This window comes from Perca fluviatilis, chromosome 23 (genome assembly GCF_010015445.1).
Source record: "Perca fluviatilis chromosome 23, GENO_Pfluv_1.0, whole genome shotgun sequence".
In the NCBI taxonomy this organism is placed as follows: domain Eukaryota; kingdom Metazoa; phylum Chordata; class Actinopteri; order Perciformes; family Percidae; genus Perca; species Perca fluviatilis.
In genome coordinates, this window is record NC_053134.1 from 25,242,690 (window position 1) to 25,262,817 (window position 20,128).

Genomic DNA, 20,128 nt, shown 5'->3' on the forward strand with positions numbered 1-20,128 from the left:
AATCATGACCGATAGAAATGATGGCCAAAGCTACTAAAGTGTCCTTCAACTGAGATGTTGTCAAAGACCGTGTACTGGGTCACAGAACTTTAAATATTGAGATAAATCTACCAAATAAGACACCGATCATAGACATTACTGACTAATACTTGCCGTTTAATGCAGTTAAACAGTTCTAAAGCCGGCAACAGAGCTCCACGATTGTGTCAGGTGGCTGCTGGGAAATTGAAAAAGCCTTTGTAGAGGTCACTATTATGACTTAATTTGTCAAAATGAAAACACTGATGCTGACTGTGCTGATTAAGAGAGTGCCACCGGTGTTATTGTAATGTCTGTGTTATCAGTGTATATATATATATATATATATATATATCCCACCTTCAAGTTGTAAATCTGATCTTACATCTCTTGTGACTTGAATGTGAAGCTATTTTATTGCACTGTGATATTCTCTGAAGATTAAACTATTTTAAATGCATTGTTTCATTTATTTGAGTGTCCTTCACCAAATAGTGACAGTAGAGTAAAACTAATGGCTGGCTGTCTTACTTACTTATCGACCTTGTTTTGCTGTTTATTTTGCAGGTTAGCCTGTTGAACTTTAGTGTTCGCACGTTGCACGGCTAATGTGTCTATAGCTTCGTTTACCCAGAGTTCCATAACCAGTGGACACAACTTCACTATACAAGAAACACTTTGTTTTGCTGGAGAACATGAGCTGGACAGTTTACATATACGTTATGGAATTGCTACTTGTTGCATTATGTATGCACATTAATTAATATTTCCATTTAAAGCTATAGTGCGTAGTTTCTGTCGCCCCCATGAGGAATTCTAAGTAATGACAACAACTGTCGGCGCACCCACATGATACAAGCCTTCTGTGATCACACAGTTACTAGTAGCCCGTTACTGGTATTTGTTGTTTATTTCATTTTAATATGTTTATGTTAATGTATGCACCATCCAGCAAGACAAATTCCTTGTGTGTTACTTACTTGCCAATAATAATAATAATAATAATAATAATAATGTATACTTTATTAACACACAGGCCTAAATTACACACACACATGCTCAGTACCTCTACATGCACTAATGAGAGATGTCAGAGTGAGGGGGCTGCCCATGGAAAGGCGCCTCGAGCAGTTGGGGGTTCGGTGCCTTGCTCAAGAGCACCTTGGCAGTGCCCAGGAGGTGAACTGGCACCTCTCCAGCTACCAGTCCACCACCATACTTTGGTCCGTATGGGGTCTTGAAGCAGCAACCATCCGGTTCCCAACTGACTGAGCTACTGATGAGCTTCAAACATGCCACCCCAATAAATCCTTTTCTGATTCTGAATCGGATCGGAGAAGTGCTCCACCTTTGTGAAGCCAGTCATACATTTCCAAAGGGATTTTCTGTTCAGCATACGTGTTTCTGTTGTTTAAAATAATTCAGTGATGGAAGTCGCGGTGAAAACTCGCTGGATAATTAAATTAATTTCAAGCGTAAATAGACTACAATGTATTTCGTTGTGCAACCCTGCAACGTCAGTGACTACAAATTAACCTTGAATTCCAACTTCAGAAGAAGAGACGTCTTAAATTGCTTTTTATTATTATAGTTTGCTTGCCTTCACCATTATCTGACTTTGTACTATTTACATTCTTAATAAAGTTCTTAAAAAATTGTTTCCCTACATTGACAGCACATCTAGTGGATGTATTCATTTTAGCTTAATGTGCTTTTCTGAAAAATATTTCAACATCTGTTCATGGATGTATAACAAAAAAACTACCATAACATCTGCTGGGTGATGGGAACCCTCTGCGCATGCGTGCTGGCTCACCACCAACCTCATCATCACTCAGCAGAGAGTAAAAGGATGGCGGAGGACGGGAGGGATGAGTTGGTGGCCACTGACGATGAGTCCGACCACACAGCTGCAGACGGGAGCAGCAGCCTAAACAATACGGTAAAACGGTAGCTTCCCCTAGGTTGTAACGTTACAGTTTCTCTCACTATAGCAGTGGAATAAAGGCTGTGTGTTCACGTTACAGTGTATTGTTTGCTAACAGTTAAAAGCTCAGGGCAGAGCTAGCTTAACGTTACGTCATATAGACAAGCTAGCCGAAAGCTAGTAGTAAAAGTATACGTTGAATTAGGCACAATTCAGTTAACATGTTCGCCATTAAAATTGCTTTCGACTCCAATGTAATGGAGCCATGGCTCACCCAGACTACTGTTATTTTCATGCTTAACGTTACTCTAGCTTGCTTAATAAATACTTTTATATTTGATATGGACAGCTGTTAGCTAACAGCCTATTTCATATGGACAGCTGTTATATGGACAGCTGTTAGCTAACAGCCAATATATATATATATATATATATATATATATATATATATATATATCACAGTTCAAAGAGTTTATTGTCATATGCACAGACAGAAAGCATGTTTCCCTGCACAATGAAATTCTTACTTTGCCGTCCACACTGCAATACAATAAATACCGCCGTCAATATTGCCGTCATACAATAAATACAATATCATACAAAAAATAATAAAAAAATAATAATAAAGGAGCAATAAAAGCAATTAAAGGCAATAAAGTTAAGGTAGTGCATTTCTTAATAAAAGCAATAAAAAGTAAGATAGTGAAGTTCCAAATAAGGCAATAAAATTAAACAGTTATGTCTGTGGTTGCAAACTCCTATCAGCTGTTTAGGAGTCTGATGGCAGAGGGGAAGAAAGAGTTCTTTAATCTTGAGGTCCTGCATTTCACACTTCTGTACCTCCGTCCTGAGGGTAGAAGTGTAAACAGTCCGTGCTGGGGGTGGGAGGGGTCTTTGAGGATGGAAGCAGTACCACACAGTAATGCAATTAGTCAGTACACTCTCGATAACGCAGCTGTAGAAGTTGTTGAGGATCTTAGGCGACATGCCAAACCTCCTCAGCCTCCTCAGAAAATACAGCCGCTGTTGGGCCTTCTTGACCAGCTGCGTGATGTGAGGTGTCCAAGTGAGATCCTCACTGATGTGGACACCCAGATATTTAAAATTGCTTACCCTCTCCACTTCAAGCTCCCGGATAAACAGTGGCTGATGCGTTCGCCTCTCCTTTCTCATATATACAGTATATATATATATCATTCTAAAATTTCCCTCGGGATGAATAAAGTATCCATCCATCCATCTATCTATCTATCTATCTATTATCTATCTATCTATCTATCTATCTATCTATCTATCTGTCTATCTGTCTATCTCTGTCTGTCTGTCTGTCTGTCTGTCTGTCTGTCTGTCTGTCTAACTATCTATCTATTGACCCAAACGTCTTGCAAAGATCTGTTTTCAGAGGCTGTTAATGATACTGTGTGACGGTGTACTTTAGATGGTGGAAGAGGGCTCCACTCTCGTGCGCAGAATGGAGATCTGCGTTGCCGAGGCCGAGAAAAGGAGTGGTAAAAACACAGTGAACATGCAGGAAACGTTCACTGTGTACCTCATCGAAACACGGTGAGAATTGCAGCCTTTAACATTCATTTAAAAGGAAGTGCTATAGGTTGAGCTGAGATGTTTTGCAATCGGCATTTCCTCTTATTTAAGCTCTGCCGTGCATGCATTTACTTCTGCCTTTTGTCCACAGTGCAAAAACAACTAAAAAAAATTGTCATGTGACTCAATCTTTAAAGGCCCATGGATGCAGTCGCGGAAGGTCGTAACCCAGCCCCTGACTCTCTGTGGAGGAGATACAGTGAATTTGAACTTCTGCGTAACTACCTGCTAGTTACCTATCCATACATCGTGGTCCCCCCTTTGCCTGAGAAGAGGGTGAGTTCAGTGTGACTCTGCTTTCCAAACCCAGTTCAGTGATACTGTCCTTTAAGAAATGTCTAAGGCTACATATACGCCACCACGTTTTGGTCCGTCGTTTCCGAGCCCCTAAAACGGAGAAATTTGGAAACACTGCTGTCCCCGTTTTGGTTTGAAAACTCCCGGGTTGCTTTGTAGTCTAGACTGGCACAAACAGAGAGCTTTGGGAATGACAGTGCATGGCAGTCAGTCTTAAAGTGCTCATATTATGCTCATTTTCAGGTTCATAATTGTATTTAGAGGTTATATCAGAATAGGTTTACATGGTTTAATTTTCAAAAAACACCATATATTTGTTGTACTGCACATTGCTGCAGCTCCTCTTTTCACCCTGTGTGTTGAGCTCTCTGTTTTAGCTACGGAGTGAGACATCTCACTTCTGTTCCATCTTTGTTGGGAGTCGCACATGCTCAGTAGCTAGGTAAGGACTACTAACCCGTCAGAAGCAGAGTATAAGGCCGTGTCCTGACAGTAGCTAAGTTAGGACTTCTAGCCAGTCAGAAGCAGAGTATGAGGGCGTGCCCTGACAGTACCTAGGTAAGGACTACTAACCAGTCAGAAGCAGAGTATGAGGGCGTGCCCTGACAGTACCTAGGTAAGGACTACTAACCCGTCAGAAGCAGAGTATAAGGCCGTGTCCTGACAGTACCTAGGTAAGGACTACTAGCCAGTCAGAAGCAGGGTATGAGGGCGTGCCCTGACATTACCTAGGTAAGGACTACTAGCCAGTCAGAAGCAGAGTAAAAGGCCGTGCCCTGGAAGTAAAGATAATACAATTTAGGCAAATAAATAACATAGAAGCAATTATGGGAAATTCTGATGGATAGATGACAAACATACACACTCGTTAAGCTACAAATCCACAATTTTTAGTTTCCTGTACCTTTAAAAAAAAAGAGAAGAAGTGAGGTCCTGGTGGTCTACAGGTTAAAGACATTTTGTAACACTTTACTCGAAGGCATCTACATAAGAGTGTCATGAACACGTGCCACTATCATGAACACATGAACTATAACCCTAACCCTAACTTGTCATGACAAAAAAACATATAAACATTTACGACTTGTTTATAATTTTTATGACACGTTAATGACAGTGTCATGTCACTCTTATGTAGATACCTTCAAGTAAAGTGTAACCGACATTTTATTTTTTTTTTTACATTTTTCATCCCCTCTCTCCTCATTTCTTGTCAGCTCTCTACAATAAAATATTAAACAGAGGCATAAACTGCCCAAAAAACATTTATCTTGTTATCTTGTATAAAAGTTCTTGGATAATTCTCGTACTAAAATAACTTTTATGAAGCTGAAGGTGGCTGTATCACACATAAATGAGGTCACCAAAATAACATCAGCAAGAGTCAACAGTTACCACTTTCTGTCACATTTCTCTCCCATGGTTTAGAATTATTATTTTGTGTGGTACAACCCATTTTTTAGCAAAGTTATAGTACACACTTGAACTTAAACACAGCTGCAAGTAAAGAAACCACAGAAGTGAGGCATTAAATGTAGGCCGTTTCTTTGCTCTCTGGCATTGCAGGCGGAGTTTGTGTGGCATAAGCTGTCTGCTGACAACATGGACCCAGATTTTGTGGAGCGGCGCAGGATCGGGCTGGAGAACTTTCTGCTTCGCGTGGCATCACACCCAGTCCTCTCCAATGACAAGATCCTCCACCACTTTCTCACTGAGGTACATGCTGCTGCTCTGGGTCAGTGTAGTGACGATCAATAGGTCAGCGGCTGAGTGAATAACTTTTTGTTCACTGCTGTGTGTGGCAGGAATATGGCTGGAAGGAAGTGGTGTATGAGACAGGATTTCAGGCAAAGGTACTTTGTGGAACTTCTATCTCTTCATTCGCACAGGCAATGCTCACACATGTGTTCAGTGTTCACAAAGCGTGACCACCTTCTGATGCTCCTGTTTCAGGCAGATTCCAGGATCAGGGCTCTCAGTGCCACCTTCAGGGTGAGAAATCCAGATAAGTAAGTAAGTGTTTCCTCAAACACAATGTAAGAAGGTTTCAATTGGATTGAAAAGATTGCTAAAAGTTAGTTATTAAGAGTTCTTTTTTTTGTTATTGGAGCTGTATGTTTACCAGAGCTAACCTGATGTAATTTTTGAGATATAATAAGATGTTAGCTCAATCTTTTAGAAATAGGAGTAGATTTTTACAATCTTTATATGATCAATTTCCAAAGCAATTGTATGATTACAGAATATTGTTGTGCTCCACCCAACATGGGGATTCATCAATTAAACGTGTTTATTTTTATCGGTTAATGTATTCATCATTTGGTTCTATCAAACATCAGAAAACAGTGAAAAAAATGCCCAGCACAAGCCAGAGCACAAGATGACATCATGAAATGTCTTGTTTTGTCCAACCAAATTCTTACATTTGAGAACATGGAGACATCAAATGTGTGGCATTTCTGTTTCAAAAATGACTTAAATTGTTAATTGATGATCAAAATAATAATAGAATATTACAAATCGAAAGAATAACAAAACAAATGAATAATTTAGAGCTAGAGTGCAGAACTTCTTCATACAATATAAATTAACGTCCATTACATTCGAGCCCTTGCCCTTCACACAATGCTGATTCGGCCTCTCACCACGAGGGAAAGCTCTCTTTATACTTGTCAGTATATGTTACATATATATGTAACAGTGAATATGGTTTCTGTGGTGACATTCCCACGCTGGCACACCAGAAGGATGCTGGTACAGCTTATTTGTACTCTGAAGGAGTGGTTTAGTTCTACCTGTATTACTGTGTGGACCTTTTTTCACAGCAGACATGTTGACTTGTCATAGTAGGAGAAACACAGCTGAAACTGATAACCTTAATGATGGCTCACTTCCATCAAGTGTCCCAGTAATCTATTTCAGTGAGTCAGCATGTACAATACCAGGACCTCTGTGTGGAATGCAGCCATCATTAATGATTTGAATACACCTGTGCTTTTCCTGCTATGACATGTCAACATGTCTACCCTGAAAAAGGTCTATACCTTGACTGACAATAACAGGGGAGAGCCAGCAGCGACACGGCATTTTATGAATCACATTCTCCCTACCAGAGGGGAGGGTGACAGAAGTTCCTCACTCCAGCTTTAAAGGATGAATAAAAACATACACATTTAAATAGCTGGGTAGATGGTAGGTAAGGGAAATTGTAATCACTGTCTTTTGTACATTGTCTCTTACTCAGACGCTTCATGGAGATGAAACACTACAGCGATCAGCTGCAATCTCACACATCTCAGCTGCTCCGAGCACGGGCAGTAAGTCGCTCCCCCACACACACACACACACACACACACACACACACACACACACACACACACACACACACACAGATTGAATTCATGTTTGTGTATAATCTTTGAATAAATTGCTTTATGCTTTAACCCTTGTGTGGCGTTCGGGTCTGTGGGACCCATTTTCAATGTTTGGTAAAAGAAAAATTATGCTGTTTATTATTTATTCTAACTCAAACTCATTGACCTTGGCTCATTTTCTGTGAAGAACATAAAAAATATCTTATTTTCAATGACTGCACACGCTACACCCCCCCACACACACACACACACACACACACACACACACACATAACTATTACACATGAGTTGTTCGGGTCTACTCGTGTACCCGAGTGTATTTAATTGTAGGTGCTATGAAACTATGTTTTCTTTCTACACTTGCTATTCCCACCCAAAGTTACAAAATTTACAAAAATAAAAGTTACATTTCAAGCACTTTCACCTGTTCTGATTAAGTTCTAAGAAATAATCATCAATAATGATCAAAAATCTTGTTTCTATTTTTATTTATTACCTTTTTTGTAATTGAATTTCCTTATTTTCTCACAAAAAACGAAAATGATCATATGATCATAATTGTGATCTCACAGGGGTAAATGGCAAATATGAACCATAAATGATGTATATATCATTGGTAATTGAGCTAAAGTAAACCTCTGTAGTTTAAGTATTTTTACATAATTGTAAAAATACTGTTATGGCTGTATTGATTTAAAAGCCTTATAATGTGGTGGGTCCAACAGACCCGGGAACATTGGCTGGGTAACAAAAATATGAACATCACACAAGGGTTAAATCTTTAAACTGCAATAACTGAGTCGTGTTTGTGTCCACCTGATGAATGAAGTCCAATATTCTGCTGCCGCTCACCAGCTGGTCTCTTACTACGACACGATGAGAGCAGGGGGAGTCAACCAAAACAATGAAGTTGCAGCCCGACAGATAAACATGAGCTGAAATGGGGCCCCCACGGTAGTGCATACCATTGAGCCTGAGTTCTTATCACAGTGGCTCGGGTTTGAGTCCTGCCTTTCCTGACGATCCAAATAAAGCAGTAAAATGCAAAACACACAAAACATTGAGCTGAAAATGTTTTCACATTGTATTTTGATACTCGGAAATACTTGTAAATATGAACTCTAGCGACTTAAATAAATGTCATTGGTTATAGCTGGCACTGAACTCAGTAGGTCTCAGGAGAAAATACGAAATAATTTGAAAGTTCATTCTCACAGCAAGATCCTCCATTCAGTAGCTAACTGACCAGAGTAGACTCAACATTTTATCACCTCAGTTCTTACCGTTAAGGTGTACACTGATTATGTGTGTATGTAAATACACTAGCTCACGCGTTAGACTGGAAATCTGAATTTCATCGAGAAATATTTCCTATATTTTAAATTGATCCACCACTTACTTTCATGTATTTCCTGTGTCTCTTTTAGAGGGTTGCAGATCGACTCTACGGTGTTTACAAGGTCCATGGGAACTATGGGAGAGTCTTCAGGTTTGACAACAAGCATGTGATAACGTATACGCTGCGCATGACTAAAAAGGACAAGAATTGCTGATGAACGTGTGTTGTTTCTATTGTCCCTTTGTCATGTCAAATCAACTTATCTCTAAAATCACACAATACAACTTTAACTTAACGCTTTAGTGCTTAACCTTTTGATATTAATAAATGTCCGTTACATTCCAGCCATTACCAAATGAGTTGCTACAAAGCTAATTAAGACTATCAGCTCCACACAACTCTCTTTGGATTTTCGCAGTAACTCGAGTAAAGATAATGACCTCTTCTGAAGAGTTTCATCATGTTTTTTTAATCCTCCGTTTCCTCCTTGGCTACTAGCAACTGCGTCACGGAGGGGGGGAGGCTTGTATCATGTGGACGTGCCGACAGATTTTTACTTAGAATTCCTCATGGAGGAGACAGAAACTACGCACTATAGCTTTGAAGGTCTTTACAATCTGTACAGCATGCAGCACCCTCTATTAGGGTTGGGTACCAAAACCCGGTTCCACTACGGTACCGGTTCCTACGCAAACGGTAGTATTCGGACCGGATTAGAACGCAAATTTCCCGACTGAAATATTTTCCCTCTGTCGCTCTGGACAGCGGCAGCCCCTTTTTTTTTCTTTCTCCCTTTTCTGCCGAGTGGCGCACGTGCCCGCTCGCGGTGTGAAGTGCGTGTCCGCGCTATTCCCCCGTCATGCACTCTACAATCACTGCTGACAGACGGCTTTTTGTACACACTCTGAAACGGACGTAAAAATATCACACTCTCTCTGTAGTCTACCGTTAGCTAGCTACCGTAAATGAAGGCTACTTTTAAAATGGCATATTTTCCCTTTTGGACTCACCAAAACGGACGTAAAAGCATATTAACCATTCACTGCACGTGATCGCTAGTAAACATATTACACTTACTCTGCTAGTCTATCGTTCAGGACGAGACCCTGTAGCCTTGTGGTGGGGGAGGCGAGACAGCCTCCCCAAATTGTCTGCCTTTTCAAGCTCATACCTGTGTGTGTACAGACCTCTTGGACACCACCTGAGAGAGTTTTCTCCTGTGCAGAACATGTCATAAGTCAGCAGAGGTGTAGTGTCTTTTCTGCAAAAGAACTGCTAAAGTTTGAAGCTGGTTGGCATACCAACTCAACATTTATTTTGTTGGTACTTCTTAATAGTGTAACTGTTATTTGTTAAATTATTGTAGTTGTGTGTTAGGTGACTTAGGTTTAGTTATTATATATTTAAGTACTTTAAAACGTTAATATATTGTTAAATTGAAATAATTTTCAATAAAAAAAAAAAAACTCCATAAAAAGCCATAAAAAGTTTTTCAAGAATCTGTTTAGGAATCGTTTAGGAATCGGAATCGTTTTAAAAGTACCGGTTCGGCATCGGAATCGTAAAAATCCAAACGGTACCCAACCCTACCCTCTATCCTTAGACTCTCAAATTGAAATAAGGGAAGAAAAAAAAAATAGCCACCTGATTCCAACAAAACACTTTTAAATAAAAGATTATGAATTATAATTCTGTTACAGTAATGATGGTGCTGCAGCCTCAGAATGGGACTAGTAGGCCTAGGACTTTTTCGCCCGCAGGATTGCACCTAAATGAAATAGATTATAGGTTCAATACCATTTCACCAGTAATATTATGATTAAATATGAAATGAATACACTATATTGGAACTTACGTATTTACTCTTGCAGCAGTTTTGCTCCACGCAAATTCTCTCTCTTTTGCAGCAGCCGCTCTGTTGCTTTTTTTAACGAAATACATGTTCAAACTCGCTGTATGTGAGCATGAGTATTTCCGCCGACCATGTTTGTTTGTGGTTGTTGCCCTGGTGAATCGTAGTATCATGGCTCCATTCATGCTGCCTTTTTATTGTGGTGGTGCACGCGCTTAGCTCCGAGTGAACCTACTCTGAGTTGATTGAACCAACTCAAATCAGCTGTTCTGGAACCGAAAACTCAGAGTTTCCCATCTCACGGTAAATCAACTCAAGAGATCAGGGTTAGACTCAGAGTTTGGGAAACCTCCTTCCTGAAACAGACCCCTGCACTACGAATCAAGATCAACATGCCCTGGATTGATTTCAGTTACAGTTTCAGTTACCCACATAAGCTGTGTCACGACGCTGGTTAACAACTAGTTCAGTCAACCCATGGTTTCCCAATGCAGCAACGCGCGCGTTCACATAAAAGAGGCGGTGTTTGCACAACACGACCAATCGCAAACATCTACCAGAGCCGCATATTTAACATAAGAAGAGCAAACTATAATTCTACATAAATATGAAGAACACAGACACGGTTTTACAGGCAAAACGCAATACATTCGCTGCTTCCTAAAACAGGAAGGAAAGCTGGAAGAAAAAGAAGCCGATGCGTATAAATGCTATAAATGCGTAAATGACAACGCTTATCAACAGGAACAGAAACTACAAAAGTCCCTTTATGGACTACCAGAATCAAATGAAATGATAATAAAGAAATAAAAAATATAACTTTCCTTGACTGGGTTACAGGTGTATAGCATTGGCGACAGCGACACAGGATATTACACCTGGCTTGAGCCCCCCCTAAAAAGGGTCTAAAATTGCCACTGCTTATCAATATCACTTCCCCATCAGTCAGGCGCAAGATCTGACCATAATTATGGTGGCAGTGGTAAGCAATCGTGAGAGCTAGGCCTGTCACGATAACAAATTTTGCTGGACGATAAATTGTCCCAGAAATTATTGCGATAAACGATAATATTGTCATCGAGAGACCATTTGCATCTAATATAATGATAATGTCCAAATAATAGGCCTAATACTAATAATACTACTACTACTACTACTACTACTACTACTACTACAACTACTACAGGTACACCTTTTCAAAGATCAATACACTTTTATTTATAAAGAATATTTAACACTGAATATTGAACTGGAAGACATTTTAAATATCCACAATATGTCTTTGATCTCCTTTGGTATGTCGTCTTTCACGCTGATGTAGGCTACAGTTGTGGAATTGCCGTTTGTGACACGTAAGTTCTCAGACTAGAGACTCTGTACTACATTTTACAATTATTTAACACTAAATATTACATTTAAATAATATATAATAAAAAAATAAAATCTAAATGTATGGCTAGCTGCCACGTGGCGAGTAAATGTACCAAAATAGTTCTGTTTTTCAGCCTTCATTTTGGCGAAGGTGCGGCTTCTACTCCTCTGCAGGTCGGAGCTTCGTGGGGGCGGGCCGACACACAGACACACACACACACACACACACACACACACACACACACACACACACACACACACACACACACACACACACACACACACACACACACACACACTTTCCACACTCCGTGTCCGCGGACAGCTGTAGGCTTGTACCGTTAATGTTCTGTGCATTGTCGGACACATGGAGCCACTTTCCTGAAACCGCTTGCGAGACTGAAGAGTCCACAGCGGCGTGTATGTCCGAGCCCGTCTCCACAGTCTCCACCTGCAGGTTGTCAGCTGTGTGGTTTGGAATGAAAGGGAGAAAACGGGACGCCGAGTAACACGGGTGATATCGCTCATATACTTTCTTTTTTTGACGGCGCCTTAACTGCAAAGTGCTGCAGGAAACCCTGCTCCAACTCTCTCGCTCTCTCCGCCTGGAGTAGCCTACCGCCCACACAAAGACCATGCGCCTGACAAGAGGGTTCACTCCTCGTTACGCTAAGGAACCGAGAGTGGTCCTCCAGTCTCTTTGGTAGAGAGAGAGAGGGAGAAACGAGGAAAATAAACAAGCATGCAAACGGAAATTATCGCGGCCGGAAAAATTATCGAGCTCATTTTTTCTTATCATGCGATAACTCGATTTATTGACTATCGCGACAGGCCTAGTGAGAGCAAATAAAAAATACAAAAACATAATTCAAACCGATGCGTGCATTGGCAGCACACAGCTCAACAAGCCGACAAATAGCCTATACGTAATTCTGTCTGCTGAAAATCTATATCTTTCATAAAAATACCCATCAGGGAAATGTTAACGGGGTTGTCTGTCTCTAAATGTTTAACTTTTATGAGCTCACCTCTCTCTCTCTCTCTCTCTCTCTCTCTCTCTCTCTCTCTCTGTGCACCGAGCTCCACCGGATCCTCTAAGACCGGTGACGCCGTTATCAACCGAGTATCGATTGGTCAGTAGGCGGTGCTTTTACACCCGTTGATCTCTGATCTCCATCATAACCTGCTCCTGAGCAGGTTAGGTGTTCAGCATAAGTTACCACGGCGATTTAACCCGGTATCAAGTGATCCACCGTCGTGATACCCAAAACCCTGGTTGAACCTGAAGTTAGCTCGTTAACGCCAAATCTTGCATTGTAGTACAGGCCTCTGGTGCTTCCGTTGAAAAATGTTATTCAGTCCCAAAATTCAGGAGCATTTAAAGGCATACTATGTAACTTTTCCCTCTTCGGTCCCCCTACAGGTTGTCTCTTTGGAACTACAGCTCGCTGTTATTACTACAGATGAGAAGGATTAATAACACTGCATAGCTTTCATCATGGAAAAAAACCTCAGACATTTTACAAGTTGATCATTTCTCAAAAGTAGCGTATGCATGCGTGCGTGTATAGACTCGCCTTGCTAATTTGCAAATGTGTGTGTGTGTGTGTGTGTGTGTGCATCCATGTGTCCACTGCAGTGAGTGGAGCGCCATAGAGAAAGAGATGGGAGACGGACTGCAAAGTGCCGGTCATCACATGGATGCGTGAGTAATAGAGTCGAGACTCTCTGTTATAGTTTCGTGCAATTCTTCGACAGCTATTATCTCTTTATGTAACACTTACATTTGTAACACATACCGTAGGATCGTTACTGCCTCATTACCCAGCCCGTGTTGCTTGTGAAAAGCAGATGTTTTTTTGTCACTCACCTGTAGGTATGCTGCCTCAATAGATGATATCTTAGAAGAAGAGGAACATTATGCAGACCAACTGAAAGAATATCTCTTCTATGCTGAAGCTCTGAGGTAAGACAAGCAACATCTTCACACAATAGTTTAAAGACAGTGGCTCCATTAAACCGTATAATGTCCCCAGTTTAAGTCTTAGACAGTATTTGATTTTTTAAAGATCCTCTAAACAATGTACATATTAATATCTGAGTCAACCTGAACTCCTGACATCAGTACCTGATTTGGTTCAATCCATTTTTTACATGAGCCACACCTTTTTAGTCTCAATCCCACCAGTTTTTACACTTTTACGCTGTCACTGGTCATTCCACCAACACATATAGGCATGAAACCAGAGGTCAAAACGTCTGAGAAGAAAAAGATGGATTGAGATTAAAGGAACATGCCGACTTATTGGGACTTTAGCTTATTCCATACATACCCTTCTCATCTCTGTGCATGTTGTAACTCTGTCTGACGCAGCTAGCCTAGTTTAGCCAAGATCCTGGAGGTAACCGGCTCCATCTAGCCTACTGCTCCCAATAAGTAACAAAATAACGCCAACATTTTCGTGTTTCCATGTTGTGATTTGTTTAGTCACAGCGTGTACAAATAACAAGGTCACATGACACACAGCCTTCTTCTAACCGTATACTAGGGCTGAACGATTAATTGCATTTGCGATAATATCGCAATATGTTAAAACGCGATTTCCTAATCGCAAAGGCTGCGATTTGGTCTCGATTTGATGACTCGCAAGAGCAAATCAGTCTGCACTACGCAGAGAAAGCATCAACTTAGCACGCTAACGCTACACTGTACCTTGAGCTGATCTCTGTCATTCAAACAATTCTGAGTTGAAGTTTAAAACTTTTACAGCCATTTTAATAAAATGAAGGGTTTTGTTTGGGCTCAAGTCCATACATGCAGTTAATGGATACAGGCACGCAGAACTGAAGGCTCGGTTGGCAACGAGCTAGCTCTGATTAGCGGTTAGCTCCGTTATAAAGATATAAAGATATGGGTGGAGGAGCTGCCACTGAGAGGGCCAGGGGTAACAATCAGACTGATAAATGACGGTTTGGGGAGCTTTCACAGCAGCGTGGCCGCGGTGTTTCAACGGTTTTATTAGTACAGTTAATCCCACGGCAAGACCACAGCAACTAACGTAACGATAGCCTCTCTGAGCAAGTGCAGTGTTGACGCGTCGAACGCAATTCACGAGGGGAGGGGCTGGAGGCAGCTCCTCTCTGTGCACTGTAAAAATATATGTGTGTGTGTGTGTGTATGTATGTATGTATGTGTATATATATATATATATATATATATATATATGTATATATATATATATATATATATATATATATATATATATATGTATGTATGTGTTTTTACTTATTTAACTGTCTAGTGTGTAATTGTGTGTTGTTCATACTATACAATGATTTATTGTTTGTCTTTGTTGAATAATACAGAAGACAAAGAGCTTAAAAAAATAATCGAATATCGAATCGCAATCGCAATATTTAGGGAAAAAATCGCAATTAGATTATTTTCAAAAATCGTTCAGCCCTACCGTATACACACTGGGAACTATATTCTCAGAAAGACGAAGCACTGCTACTTCTGCTAGCTTGGCGGAGTGATTTGCTCGCAGAACTGTATTTGACTAATTAATGAATGCATTTGGCAAAATAATGAATTATGTTTGCATTACATTGAATATTCACATTTGCAAGCCTAATCACATGTGTGTTCACCGGGTATTGGCTCTTTGTGTTACTCTATGTCAAAGGCTTGTGTTAGAGCATCAGAGCAGCATGATGTTATCTCGAACACTTTGCTTTGGCAGGGCAGTGTGCAGGAAACACGAGCTGACCCAGTTTGAGCTTGAGATGGCCTCCCAGGACCTCATCTCAAAGAAGCAGCAACACGAGGAGCTGGCTACAGGGGTACGCTCAACTTTAGCTTTGTCTGTTAAGGCCAGTTTATGCTCCTGCGTTAAATCGACGGCGCGGGTACGTACGAAGGTAGGTGGAGATGCGGGCCCTACGCCGTAGCCTGACGTGCATCTCTCAAAAAATGTGATTGGTCCGCTTGGCCGTGTCTTGGTAGCGTCATATTTCCCCCTAGTCATTTCCTGGTTCTCCTTCTCCATAAACAACGTGAAATCCAGGAGAGGGTTAACTTCTCCTGCTCCAGATTTCCCACCGTGGTCAGAAAGAACAGGGGAGACACTTTGTTTCTCTCACTATGACCCTAGAGTCGCTACTCGCTCCAAACTAATCCCACCATCACTCTCTCACTCGCTCTACCACACACTCCCCACACACACACACACACACACACACATGCTGGCCCTGCTATTCTCCTAAAGAGATACGCTAGAACGACGCAGACACCAGCAAACAAGTATAAACCTCAGGCCACTTATGTAGGCTATGGCGAAAGCTTCTGCGTAGAGCCCACGCAGAAGCATAAATCCGCCTTTATTCTTAAACAGTGATCGCTGATTTTGTCATGTCAGACAGAGCAGATGTTAACAACTTCCAAACTGAACTGTTTTCTCTGTTCATGCCGTCCTTAGATTGTGCGGACGTTCTCCTTCAAAGGCATGACCAACAAGATTTTTGGCCAAGAGGCACCTGTGCAGAGGGAGGCCAGAATCAAGCTGCTGGAGGAGCTAATAGCAGAGGGGGAAGACACTGTTAAGGAGAAAACAGTCGAGTGCGAGTGAGTCATGGACAGTGCTGAGAGCTTGCAGATTATGTGTGAAATTAGCCTTAAAAGGGTTTTCTGACGGAAAAAATGTTCCGTCCATGATTATCCACAATATATTTGCCATTTTTTTCCTTGTGTGCTTCATTGGATCTGTTTCACTGCAGAGAGCACGTTGAAAGGGCGTGGGTGGATATGCAGCGCTTTAAGGAGCAGAAAGACAAAGATCTGCGGGAAGCGCTCATCAACTATGCTGTCATGCAAATCAGCATGTGCAAAAAGGTACAGAAGAGCACATCATCTGTCTGAAAGTTACAGGACAACTGGACTGGTCCTGTTCATGAAAAAAAAAATCTTTTTCCTCTCTCTCTCTCTCTCTGCAGGGAATACAAATGTGGAGCAATGCCAAAGAATGTTTCCTCAAGATGTAAAAGTGAAGCCATATTCAAAGGATTCCCAGCCTCAGTAATGCTCAGCTGTGGATGCTGGAAAATGACGCCAATGTCTTGTGGTTATGGTTTACAAACAACATGCGTAAAAAGATTATGTAGTTTCAAGAATTTTCACAAAATGCAACTAATGCTCAGTAGTAATTGACATTCACTGTTAACCTGCGGTGGAGTGAGAAAAGGGAGGTCCATGAGTGAGACACTGGAGACCAGGGTTCACACACTGGCTGGACCTTCTTAATATCTAGCCAAGACCATTTTCTCTCACCTTAAGGAGGCAGTTCGACAACTGTACATTGTCAAAGTCATGTCACTAGTTGGGAAGTGAAGTGACTTTGATAGATGGGAAGTGTGGAGTTTGATAGACGTGGCCATTTAACAGCCAGAGCTTTTTGGAGCTTGACCCATACAAGGGACTTATAGTCTGGCAATCACAGACACTGCTGCGCTGATATTGACCAGTCTTTTTAATATTGTGTATCTTCTCAGTCAGTTTATGGATCTGTAATACTAAATTCCTTGAGTGCAAAGTGTACTGATGGGTGCTTTTACTTCTATGTAACCTGTTCAAACCCTGTGAATCGTTCAGGCTGGTCTGAAACCTTTGAATCAAACTCTGGTATGGAGGAGGAAGAGGAAGAGGAGGCATATACGTATGTATGTATATATATATATATATACACACAAGATGGTTACACAAGATAAATTGGTAACCATCAGAAAGTGAAAAGCATTTTAAAACAGTGGCTTGTTTCACATAAATACATTTTGACTTCAGATAGACATCTAGAGCCCTATCTTGCACCCGGCGCACCGCGGCGCAAAGTCCGACGCAAGTGTCTTTGCCCATGGGCGTGCTGGTCTTACTGGGAGGTGTGTTCATGTGCATTCTGGGCGTGCTGGTCTTACAGGGAGGTGTGTTCATGTGATTTATGGTATTTTTTATTAGTATTTTTGGTGTGTTCATGTGCATTTTGCTGTTTACAGGATGTGTTCATGTGCATTTTTGTTATTTGGTTACTGGGAGTGTGTTAGGTCATTCTGGGTATTGCTATCTTGAGGCAGCGGGAAGTGATCGCGCCATTGACCAACAAAAACCTGGTCTTAAATGAATAACGCAGCATTTCATTGTTATTTTAACAGAGCATTAGTAAAATGCTCCTAGTCTTATGCACAGCACACAAACATGCAAAAGACGTTCGAGTTGTGTTGCGTGTTTGATGACATTATAGCCGTTACTGCTATCATCTTAGCACATATAACAATATAAGAACAAACACTCACCCTGGCAAAGACCAAACGATGATCATCTTGGAGCCGTTCGGTACCGAGGTTGTGGACCCACCCGCTTTATGCCTCCAGACTTTTATAAGGCCTTCATTTGCTGTCTGGTGTAGTACGATGTCTGAAGGACCAGATAGTTGGTGATGTCAACAGCCTCGACTGTTGGCAAATCTTTTAAGTTCTACCGAAAACTCACTCATCTTCATCAAAAAAAAAGCATGGCATCACATTTCCTCTATCTATGAATCAATCAAAGTGAAGAGGCTACAAGATATTGATAATGTCTGGGGCAATGATTCGAAAGACGTGGCAATGAAAGTAGTGTATTTAGTTGAGTTGAATTTAACCTTCATTTATTGACTGACTGGTTTGTCTTACATCATGGTTACATTTTTATTTTTTTTATTTTCTGTTTTGGACGCTTGCCAGCAATAAGCTTTGTGTGTGTGTGTGTGTGTGTGTGTGTGTGTGTGTGTATTTATGACGTTTTCATAACTCCCATTTGTCCATACCCTTTTATATTTCAAATTTAAATCCTCAATTTGGATGTATAGCTTTGGCTTGTTCTATTTATTTGAATAAAAAATGCGTTACACCACTGACTGTATTTGTATTTTGTTTTATTTGTGCATTTTAAAATACATAATGTTGATTTAGAAATATGCATTCATTTTTAGAATTTCACACACACACACACACATTACAGAACATCAACACCTCTAACTGTGGTAGAGGAATTATGTAGTGATTTGTAATAATAAATCGGAGCCTGTATGTTTAGGAATATTTGGTAAAGAATGTGCTTAGTTTATAAGGATAGAACACAAGAACATAATTCATATCAGCTTACTACAGTTTCTCTCGTAATGATTCATGTTAAGCAGTAACTGAACATAGACTACCTAGAACTCTGTAGAATAGATGATGGCCACTGCAGCAGAGAGTATAGAAACAGAGGCAGTAGCACCAGTATGAGTCTCCCAATGAACAAGTGACAACTACTTGGTAACAGAGCATCCTGAGGTAGATCATATCGGTGTTGAAAATGATTCTTGACAATGAAAACAACAGTTGTAAAATAACAATCTCACCACAGGGGCCATTAGTAGGTTCTTCTGGAGCTGTCAAATGTATCACAGGATCGTCAGCAAATGGACATTGCCCCTATGAAATGAAATGGAATAATAGATGTTCAAATGCCCTGTTTTTCAGAGCCTCTGAAGGACTTCTCGTCCATTTACAACGTATAACTCCATGACAACTGGACAAGATTGACAGTGGTATAAGGATTATTCAGATCCTTCACTTAAAAAGAGGCTATTAACGGGGCGGCCTCTAGCTCACCCAGTAAGAGCGTTTACCCCACGTGGGTGTGAGTCCTGCTGCGGCGCGGGTTTGAAACCGACCTGTGGCTCTTTGCTCCGTGTCATCCCCCATCTCTCTCCCCCTTTCATGTCTATCCACTGTCACTATATTAAAGGGAAAATCCCCCAAAAATTATCTAAAAAAATAGAGGCTATTAATACCAGTGTAAAAATGATCTATCCGAAATGTACTTAAATTATTTAGTAATATCATAGAAATTATTAAAACTAAATGTTCACATTATGCAGAGCAGCCTCCTTTTCATATGTTTACATATATACATATAATTAAATCATTGTTTTTAATACTGTATATCCCATATAAGGTTAATATCACCTATGCATTGAGCATTTAAATGTTAGCTGGTCAAGTTGGAGCTACAGCTATACGACTTTGTATATTATGTTATGAAAATCCATCTTACTAAGTGCTTGTTTATTAGTCATTTAGTCTTAACTGTCTATTTTTTCCTTCAAATGAGTGAAAAAAGATCTGCCAGTCTAGTTAAATTACTTACCCCTGGATTCTGATTTCATAAAATCAACTTGTTTCAAGAGCGCTGCTTTTGGATTAACCCTCTGGTGCATATAGCGGTCACTACAGTGGACAGCTGTTTAAAAGTAATTTTCTCCGAAATGCAA

The 20,128-nt window shown here is 40.6% G+C and overlaps 1 protein-coding gene across 1 annotated transcript; it reads left to right on the forward strand.

Moving 5' to 3' along the window:
- The first annotated feature begins 1,847 nt into the window (after nt 1-1,847).
- LOC120553672 (sorting nexin-4-like) lies at nt 1,848-17,661 on the forward strand. Its single transcript, XM_039792326.1, has 14 exons — nt 1,848-1,960; nt 3,384-3,508; nt 3,685-3,823; nt 5,411-5,560; nt 5,650-5,697; nt 5,798-5,853; nt 7,089-7,161; nt 8,646-8,707; nt 13,420-13,485; nt 13,657-13,746; nt 15,524-15,623; nt 16,259-16,404; nt 16,557-16,671; nt 16,773-17,661. The coding sequence occupies exons 1-14, from the start codon at nt 1,871-1,873 to the stop codon at nt 16,818-16,820; spliced, it is 1,308 nt and encodes a 435-aa protein (XP_039648260.1). The 5' UTR covers nt 1,848-1,870; the 3' UTR covers nt 16,821-17,661.
- The last annotated feature ends 2,467 nt before the right edge of the window (nt 17,662-20,128 follow it).